The sequence below is a fragment of the Panthera uncia genome, unplaced genomic scaffold (assembly GCF_023721935.1).
Source record: "Panthera uncia isolate 11264 unplaced genomic scaffold, Puncia_PCG_1.0 HiC_scaffold_1636, whole genome shotgun sequence".
Classification (NCBI taxonomy): domain Eukaryota; kingdom Metazoa; phylum Chordata; class Mammalia; order Carnivora; family Felidae; genus Panthera; species Panthera uncia.
The window spans coordinates 33,351-43,382 of NW_026058290.1; the positions used below are offsets into that span (position 1 = coordinate 33,351).

A 10,032-nucleotide genomic window follows, 5' to 3' on the forward strand; every position below is an offset into this window, starting at 1 on the left:
CATACGGTATCTGTCTTTCTCTGTATGACTTCCTTCTCACTTTCTTCTCTTTCTGGTATTCCTTTTGTATTTGCCCCACAGTCCTTGGGTATTTGATTCTGCTTTTTCAATCTTCGTTCTCTTTGTTTTTCAGTTTTGAAGATTTCTCATGCTCAAGCTAAGACAGTCTTTCCTCAGTTGCATCCAGCCTACTGATGAGCCTGTTAAAGGCACTCTTCATTTCTGTTACAGTGCTTTTTATCAAGAGCATTTATTTTTGTTTTATTATTTTAGGACTTCCACCTCTCTCTTACACTGCCCATCCTTTCTTGCATGTTGTCTACTTAATCAATTAGAGCCCTTGGCATACTAATCATCGTTGTTTTAAATTCCCAATCTGGTAATTCCAACATCCCTATCTGATTCTGATAAATTTCTGTCTATCCAAATTGTGTCTTTTACCTTTTGGTATGCCTTACAATTTTAAGAAGTGCCAGGACACACCTGGTAAAAGAAGCTACCGTAAATAGGTCTTTAATAATGGTGCTGAGGTGTGAGGGGACAAGTGTTCTATAGTCCTGTGATCAGGTCTCAGTCTTTCAGTGTGAATCTGGATCTGCAACTATTCAGGTTAGTTTAGGTAGTTCTATATTTTATCCCTGAATTCCTAGTGCCTAACAAAGTATCTGGTATATAGTGGCTGTTTAAAAAGTGTTTATGAATGAATCAGCCAACAGTCAATTAATGGTCAATCCAAATTGCTTAGTCATGTTAATTTACAACATATAAATGGCATTCAAAACCAGCTCTAAATGTATAATGAGAAAATTCTGTAGTACCATATACTTTGAGACCTCCCACATTTAAATCATAAAGAATGATTTCTTACCAGCTCTTCTTAGACCTATATGGTGAGTTAGGGATACGGAAGATGACCTTTGCTTCGTCATTGTCAGTAGATTTGAACTTAAAGGTCCATTTAGATAGGATCCTTGACTAAAAGGGAAAGATAACAAATTAAGAATGTTAAAGCCATGGGAAATTTCCTCTTTTTTTTATTCATGGTCTTCAGTTCAACTAGGAAATACCTGCTTATACAGAATTTAGACATCTATCTAGTTGCTTAAAGGCCTAAAGCAGGAGCCAGCAAATGTTTTCTATAAAGGACCAAGTAGTAAATAAATACTTTTAGCTTCACAGGCCACAAGGTCTCCACTGCAACTACTTAACTCTGCCATTGTAGCATAAAAGCAGCCACAGAGAATAATAAATACAACTGTGTTTCAATATAATTTAATTTGCAAAAACAGCTATGGACCACATTAGGTCCACAGGCTGTAGTTTGCTGAACCCTGGTATAAAGCAGGTTATCAATATCATCTGGAGGACTTCTTAGAACACAGACTGCCAGTTCTACCTCCAGGGTTTCTGATTCAGTAGGTCTGGCGTAGGGCCAGTAATCTGCATTTCTAATAAGTTCACAGATGATGCTGACATTGCTGGGTCCAGGGACCTCACTGAGAATCACTGGCTAACATATACAGTTTTCACTCTCTTCTGTTCCCTCTCTTCACAGATATCGATTACCCCCTAACTCAGTCATTTCCTATAACTGAAATATTTACTGTAGGTTTTAGGGCTCTTATAAAGAAATTAAATGTAGGCTGGCAATCACACAGTACAGCCATGCGATGTATAAAATGCAATTTAAAATAAAATATATTTGAAAGCTTCCCAGTGCCAAGCGTGTAGCAAGCACACCATAAATTTTACCTTCTTTTTCTTCAATATTCACTGTTTTCTTTTGTCAGTAAACTCCTGATGAGGGCACGTGGACACAGGCTCCAGGGCAGATCTAGATTCTCTCCTTCTCACTCATACTTTTTAGTACAGCCTAAGTTCTCAATAAGCTCTTCCCCAACTGCTTCATCTTTCCTGCACCTCCCTACCCATTACTGCAGGAAGGCCTATTTCTTCTGTGACTTAAAGGTTTTGGTTCATGTCTCCATTACAAATTCATCCACAATGTATTATAATTTCACTGCTTACAGATTCTTTTCCCTCATTAATTTGTGATTCTTTTTAGGGGCTATAAAGACATATCTCTGCATTGACAGTGGAGATAGCACAGTGCCTGATAAACGTGTTCAACAGTTATTTGTGGAATAAATGAATGCTCTTTTCTTTAGGTTCCTAGTCTCAATTTTTTAGAGAACAGGTCATTTTTGCTCCCCAATTCTGAATGGATGGAGTCTTTTTCTTTTACTAACTCCTGCCTTGAGCCTCTCCTTGGGCCTTTTTCTAAAATCTAGTTTCTTCTATATCCCCAAGGGAGAAAAAAAAATCTGTATTATAGAAACAGAAGGCATGTAAAATCAGTTAGAGCCATTTCACTAAAACTTCCTTGTTGACATTAACAAAAATTATAACAAAAGCACTATTTTGAGTATTTATTATGTACCATTCATTGTTTTATGTCGTTTACATACTTTATCTTTTCTAGTCTCCTATATGACAGACAAGGAAACTGAGGCTTGAAGAGGCTAAGTAATGTCCCCCAATTCATACAGCTAAAATTCATAGTGGCAGAACTAAAATTCAATCTCCAATTTCTTTGACTCTAAATGGAGAAAGCATTTACTCTCTACCTATTTTTAAAAAACGTTTATTTTGAGAGAAAAAGAGAGAGCACACGTGCAAGCCAGGGAAAGGCAGAGAGAGAGGGAGACAAAGAATCTGAAGAAGGCTCCACATCCTTAGTGCAGAGCCCAGCATGGGGCTTGAACTCACGAACCATGAGATCATGACCGGAGCTGGAACCAAGAGTCTGACACTCAACTGACTGAGCCATCAGGCGCCCCTCTACCTGTATTTTTAAAAGGTCTTCCCAGGGGCGCCTGGGTGGCTCAGTCGGTTGAGCATCCGACTTCGGCTCAGGTCATGATCTCATGGTTCATGAGTTTGAGCCCAATGCGGGCTGGCAGCACAGCTCAGAGCCTGGAGCCTGCTTCGGATTCTGTGTGTCCTTCTGTCTCTCTCTGCCCCTCCCCCGCTCATGCTCTGTCTCTCAAAAATAAATATATGTTAAAAAAATTTTTTTTAATTAAAAGGTCTTCCCACACCTTCCACAAAATAATTCTCATTCTATCTTGGTGTGTTTCTCCATCTGTAAAATTAGAGTTTTAGAAGCAAGGAGTTTTAAATTAACATCCAGCTGTTGGAGTCTATCATATTTTATTCTCAAGCCAGTAGTAATGATGATTTGTTGATGATGTCACAAAAAGAAACAATATTCAAATAATACCACCCAATAAACTCATGTCCCTGCTAATGCTCAATCATTCTTTGTATTTGAGGACTCCTTGCTTATGCGTGGAGTTGGGGAGATTGAGAAAGGGCAGTAACAGTACCGCTCAGGGCAATATTCAACCAAAAATTTGTGTGCTCTACTGAAATTTACTTTCCGGTTAATATTCAAAACAAAGATAGGACTTTTTCCTTTTAAAAACAGACCCACTGCACTGTTCCATAGTTTTCTACCTTGATCCAGGGCCTTCTAATAATTGAAGTATACCATACGTTCAGTTAGCTGTTCAGAATTGAGAGGTACAGGTCAAATTACAGGTTTTCACCTACTTCCAGAATTGTCTCATTAATTCCTAGCCTCAAACCAGATAAATATACACTCCAATGAGATTACATAAAACAATCCTGAAGAAAACAGGGGACAAGAAGGATAGGAGTCCCAAAGATTATCAATAGTTGGTAGGAAGATGATTAAAGTCAGACTTAGGAATCATTACAAAAGAATGCCAAAAGTTATGGTCACAGAGTTAAGTGATATGTTAAGAATTGATTTTTAGATAACCCATGCCAATTACCTTGGTAAGATTTATATCAGTGTGTGTGTGTGTGTGTGTGTGTGTGTGTGCGCGTGCGTGTGTGAGAGAGAGAGAGAGAGAGAGAAGCAGCAACTATATAAACTTGTTGGCTGTATGATGTCTACATTTGGAGCTATTCTCTTAAGAAACTGAGTGAGGGGAGACCATTAGCCCTCTTGAATCTCTGTACTTCAAATAGGGTCCAGGCACTGGTATAAATCTCTAATAAATTATGAGACACAGAATTGAGAAGCTGGTTCCCTAGTACATTATTTAGGAAATATAGTTCCTAACAAGTTATTAGATTTAATTACAGAGAAGTTATGGAGACAAATGATGACTAGGGGACTAGGTTAAAGGCAAATCTCTTTAGTGTAGAGTAACTATAGTTGATAGTCCATGCAGTTTTGGGACATGACTTGCCTATTTTTCCCCAGGGAAAGTCTGTTGAAAGAAAGTGAGCTGTGGGGCACCTGGGTGGCTCAGTCTGTTAAGCGTTTGACTCTTGATTTTGGCTCAGGTCATGATCTCACAGTTGTGAGATCGAGTCCCACGTTGGGCTCTGCATTGACAGTGTGGAGCCTGCTTGGGGTCTTCTCTCTCCCTCTCTGTCTGCCCCTCCTCTGTTCATACGTGCTCAAATAGAAATAAACTTAAAAAATTTTTAAAAAAAGGAAGGGAGCTGTGAGGTCTGAATATGTGTTCTGTTTGTCCACAGAGAGGGCTGGGTCCTAGCAGTCAGTCCAAAGATACAAGTTTAGCCATTTTTTAACCATAGCTACTAATACTGGAACTCAGAGATGCATAATCCAATCGTCAGCTAACGCACATTTCCTGGAACTTCCTGACCAGCGAACCTTCATCCTAGGTCTGAAACTTAAGCAGAAGTCACCATCAACCATCACAATATAATACGAACACCTTACTCCTACAAGATGCTTGTTAGGCAGCTGTTTATCTTCAAGATCCATTTTACTGCAATCCCAAACTCATCGCAGTAATCAAGCAGGCCTCAGAAGAGCAGTAATGACTAACACATGGTTGAAAGTGAAAGTGCCATGAAAGGCAAAGAAAAGGTGTTAAGGAGATTCAGAGGTGAAACAGATTGCTTCTCCTTGGAAACTGAGGGAGGAGGGTATCAGGGTGTTATTCTTAAGAGGTCACATCTGAGCCCAATCTTGAACGCTGTAGAAGCATGAGGCCGAGAGGACCTGTTCAAGGTAGAGAGAACAACTGCAGGAGTGAGGTGGGGGGGGGGGGGGGGGGGGGAGCATAGAAGCGGAGGAACAGAGAGAATAGCGAATAGTTAAGCTTGACTGGAATTTCAGATAAATAGAGAAAGACGGACATATTTTGGTTTTGTAAAACAATGGCCCTCTTAATTAAAATCTGAAGTCCTTTAACAGGTGAACTTTAAGAGGTGAAGTCTTGAGGGCAGGTAATGCAGTGACTGTTCAAACATGACTAGCCCTTCTTCCTGGTGGTTTTCTTCCCTTGGATTCTGTTTATCACAGCTACTGTACAGTTTATAACACTTCACTTTTTTCTCCAAAGCATGAAGAAAAGCAAAATTAAATCCTATATTACTCTGCACTCAAACAAGGTGGGGCTGCAAAACTGTAATTCAACTCAATTTTTAAATGTGTTAGACAAAAAACGAAATTATCAGGAAAGTTCAAGGAAGAGTCTAACAGGAGTCACATGCCTGTTGTTTTCACCTAGCGAGCTTTCCAAGTCACTCTTCTGGTCACGTTTTTTGCAAGGCTGCTCCTATCTTTCACATTGTTTCATTTTTGCAAGTAAGGGTGCAGCTTTGTCATGAGGGAATAACAGGGTTTCAAATCCCAAGCTAGGAAGTTGGGCACTATTCTACAGGCATCGGTTAAGGGTCAAAAAACTTAATGATCAGAAAAACTGTATAATCAAGGTTTCATTTAAGGAAGAATTGTCATGGAAGGGTAGGAGATGGAACAGGCAGTGGAGGATATTAGAAATGGAAAGGTCAATTAAGAGGAAAATTCAGGAGCGCCTGGAGGGCTCAGTTGGTTAAGCCACCGACTTCGGCTCAGGTCATGATCCTGCAGTTTGTGAGTTCGAGCCCCGCGTCGGGCTCTGTGCTGACAGCTCAGAGCCTGGAGCCTGCTTCGGATTCTGTGTCTCCCTCTCTACCCCTCCCCTGCTCACACTGTGTCTGTCTCTCAATGATAAATAAATGTTTACAAAACAAGAGAGGATAATTCAATAGCCCATGTAAGGAGGTATAAAGCATTTAACAGTATAAAGTGATAAAGGAGAAGAGGGAACAGAAAGGAAAAGAGACGCAGAGACAGACCTGACAACAGGCATCTACAGGACAAGGTAAGAGGACGCAAACACCAAGTTTTCTAGAAAATCCATTTTCTAAAGCAACCACTAAGTGAGAGGGTAGCAGTATTGTGTCAGTAAATGAGGACAGAAAAACAGTAACATGAAAACGTTACTGGAGAGATGAGAAATTTGGTTTTGGTCACAGCTTTAGGGAATGAGAGGTTCAATACTGGAATCACGTTGAAAGCATAGTCAGAGTCATTTAAAAATCACAGTCAGAGAAGCTAGCATCAAAATCCAAAGCTGTGTTCAAATCAAGATTCAAAAATGTAGGACATGTGGGGCGCGCCTGGGTGGCTCAGTAGGTTAAGCGTCTGACTCTTGATTTCGGCTCAGGTCATGATCTCACGGTTTGTGAGATGGGGCCCTGCACTGGGCTCTGTGCTGACAGCACAGAGCCTGCTTAAGATTCTCTCCCTCCCTCTCTGCACCTTCCCGACTTGCTCTCTCTCTCTCAAAATAAATAAATAAACTTAAAAAAAATCTTTAAATTTAGAAAAAAATTGTAGGATATGTGACCTCAGTTCTAGAGTATTCCAACAAAGTCAAAATGAATGCCTTGTGATTCTGGATTCACATGTCTATTCGGTTTGAGCTACTAAAGCCTAAAGGTTCCTGAACAAAAAATTACCATACATGAAAGATTGATAGCTATGCTATCTAATATGATTGCCATACATATTACCACCAATTACTTTATTCTCCAAGTTTCTAAATCTTTCATGAGGCACATGGCTTTGTTTTAATGAGAGTTAAGTAATTACATTGAATCTGCGTACATTTACCTCTTTTATGAACATTTCTCAGAGTTAATTTTCTTTGGACCATGTTTCTATTTTAATATCAATCATCTTAAGTCAGCAGGATAAAAGTGACCTTAACTCACTGTATCACATTTAATTGCAAATGTACTGCTATTACATCAGTGTGATTTTGAAGGATTAAAAAGCAATCATTTTCATCATTCTGTTTTAAGCCAAACAATATTCTCAAGATGATGTTCCCTGTGGTTAAGAAATATGTTGTATTTTCAGTTCCCAATATCACTGACTTCCCCATATCCTGCTTCCATTAAAAAACAACAACAACAACAACAACAACAACAAAAATAAGACCATTATGTTTAGGTTCTGGGCAAGTGTTGAACCAAAGCTCATTTTCCTTTACCATACTCTGTAATTCAACCCATTCCTGTTTCATATATCATTTCATTCAATTTTTCCTTTATAAAAAAGGGAGCTCATTTACTTGAATACATTATAGAAAATGCAAATTAATAAATCCTGCAAGAATCTGGAAAATTACAATTATCTGATCACATTTCCTATATAAACATTAACACCACTTTTAGCTGATAAATCGGTATGATCCAATCCTGCCATCTACTGTTTCAAATGTGTAACTCTACAGCTCAAGCTAAACAAAGTGCTCAATACTAACAGTGGTTTAGCAGAAACTTTACACTAATTCCAATTTTGTTTTTTTTTAATTTTTTTTTAATGTTTATTTATTTTTGAGAGAGAGACAGAGACAGAGACAGAGCGGCAGAGAGAGAAGGAGACACAGAATCAAAACACCTCCAGGTTCTGAGCTGTCAGCACAGAGCCCAATGCGGGGCTCGAACTCACGAACCGTGAGATCCCGTAAGATCATGACCTGAGCTCCCGTGAGATCATGACCTGAGCCGAAGTCGGCCGCATAACTGACTGAGCCACCCAGGCGCCCCTAATTCCAATTTTGTTAACACAGTTAGATCACTGACTACATAGAACTTCATAACTCACACATGAGATCACTATGTCTCCTAGCTTTTAAAAGACAAAGTATTGACTCCTTTGTTATGAGGGTAGATGGGTATGTTTACATTCAGAAAATTTCAGCTCCTGCATTTTCCCACCTTCCTTGAGCTACGGTTACTGATGCCCTTCATGTGTAGGATTAGCACCGTTTAGTTCCAAGTAAATCCTCAAGTGAGTACAGAATATATTAGTAGTCTTAGTCCTCCAGCAGGAACAAGAGTTTTGCTACCTTGTATCTAACATCAGAGATGAGCCCTGGAAATGTGCTCTTCCGTTAACAAGTCAGTAGTTCTGTTGACCTTCCTTTGGATACCATGCACTGGACCTGTGTGATTGCCCCTACAACGGTCACAGATACCGATTTAAAACCTTTCCCACTTCTGGTCCTAAACTGACCCTAGTTTCCTTAAACTGCCTCCCTGATTCATGTTCTTAAGGCCCCAGCATGCCTTGTACCCAACGTACTTAACTTTTCAGAGAAGACACATTAGCTTCTTTTTAAGAATCAGTTTCGCTATTATGCCTTATTACTACCCATGCTGTCCCACATCTAAAATACTTCAACTGTTCCTTTCTGCTTTAGTTATTTCAAACTTCATTCAACAGAAACAAAGTGGATGTATTTGACTCAAATCTCTTTAAAAGACTGGGGATTGTACCTTGAAATGCCAAACTCTTGGTGTGGCCTTTTGCCATTACTGCGTTCCCACCGGGACGACGACTGTTCAATAGGTGGCAGACCGGAAGTTCCGGGGCTCCTCCTCAGCTGGGGAGTTGGTAAGCTATTCCTACTGTGTAGTCCCTGTGGAATAATTTAACGATGGTTAAAACTGTCACCCTTAGATATGCTGTGTATGTATTTGTAAAGATGACATGTAAAAATGCCAATACAAAGTACATTTTTAGTATGTACAGGAGACACAGGACATTTTATCTTGAAGATATGTCAGATTTACTCCAAATTTTACATTCTATACTATTGTTCTATTTAGTGTTCCTCCCATTAAACAATGGTTTCTGAACTCCCTACAATTTTACTAGATCTTTGTTCTTTTGTACATTTTACTCCTAGTTTCATGAGAAATAAATACTTGACAATTTAAAAAGGAGGTATGAAAGATTTACCCTGAAAAACAATTTCAGAGGACAAGCTTAGGATCAGGCACCATAAGCCCTAGATCCTAAACCCTTTATATTTTCAATACAATGCTGAAGTATATAGGGTTAACCTAGAGAAACTGAAAGATTCAGAACTACCTTTTCAATTAGCAATTAAATTCAGAACACCATTAGCATTAATAGTTTACCTTAATTTTTGAAAATATTCTAAATTGATCTAAATGTTCAATTAGCCAAAGTATTCTATTTTTTACCACTGTAAATAGGTGTTTTATTGGGATTTACATAAAACAGGTTTTGCTTCTTCTGAATTTCCCCCATCAGCAGATACTGAAACCATCTCAGAGAGCTAAATATCTCTTATATTTAAGTTTTCCCAAGGATGTTGATTTTGTAAAGGTTCATAGTTACTTACACTCTTGGTGAAAAAGTTCTTTGTGTAACAATCCTTTCTGGCTATAACTTAGGTCCACATAGTCTTTCTTAGTTCTTAACACACATATATAAGACATTTATATTAAATTATCTTTTATAATTCCTTTTTCCTTACTAATTACTTTTTTATAAATGCTGTTGTTCTTTTCTGGAGTATCAGGTTTTTCTATTCTTTTTCAAAAGCAGAGACCAATTAGATATGAAATTCAAGTAAGAAGTTTAAAGAACACAAAGAAATATGGTTTACTTCCTGGTTCTTACAGGACTTACTCCTACCAGTAGATTCCAGTACCAAAAATAAGCCTGATTAACTAAAATGTTCAGGAAATGAGGCATTTAGGCATCCTGTTTAATTAATATTATTGTTTCAAATGTTTCTAAAATGTACTAGTACACTTTTTTTTCCACGCAGTAAGCACAGTAACAAACGTAATATTGATATCAATAAGATT

The 10,032-nt window shown here is 38.5% G+C and overlaps 1 protein-coding gene across 2 annotated transcripts in view; it reads right to left on the reverse strand.

Annotated features, from left to right (window-relative positions):
* LOC125917267 (cGMP-inhibited 3',5'-cyclic phosphodiesterase B-like) overlaps positions 1 to 10,026 on the reverse strand; it is a 40,748-nt gene extending 30,722 nt beyond the window's left edge. Inside the window, exons 1-2 of one of the 2 annotated variants that reach the window (XM_049623520.1) lie at positions 8,686 to 10,026; positions 869 to 975 (exon numbers count right to left, since the gene is read on the reverse strand). In XM_049623520.1, the coding sequence (XP_049479477.1) occupies positions 869 to 929 (61 nt within the window). In that variant the 5' untranslated portion in view covers positions 930 to 975; positions 8,686 to 10,026. Of the gene's footprint in view, positions 1 to 868; positions 1,768 to 8,685 lie in introns of those variants that run through there. The other variant, XM_049623521.1, reaches the window with a different exon arrangement.
* Between the last annotated feature and the right edge of the window lie 6 nt (positions 10,027 to 10,032).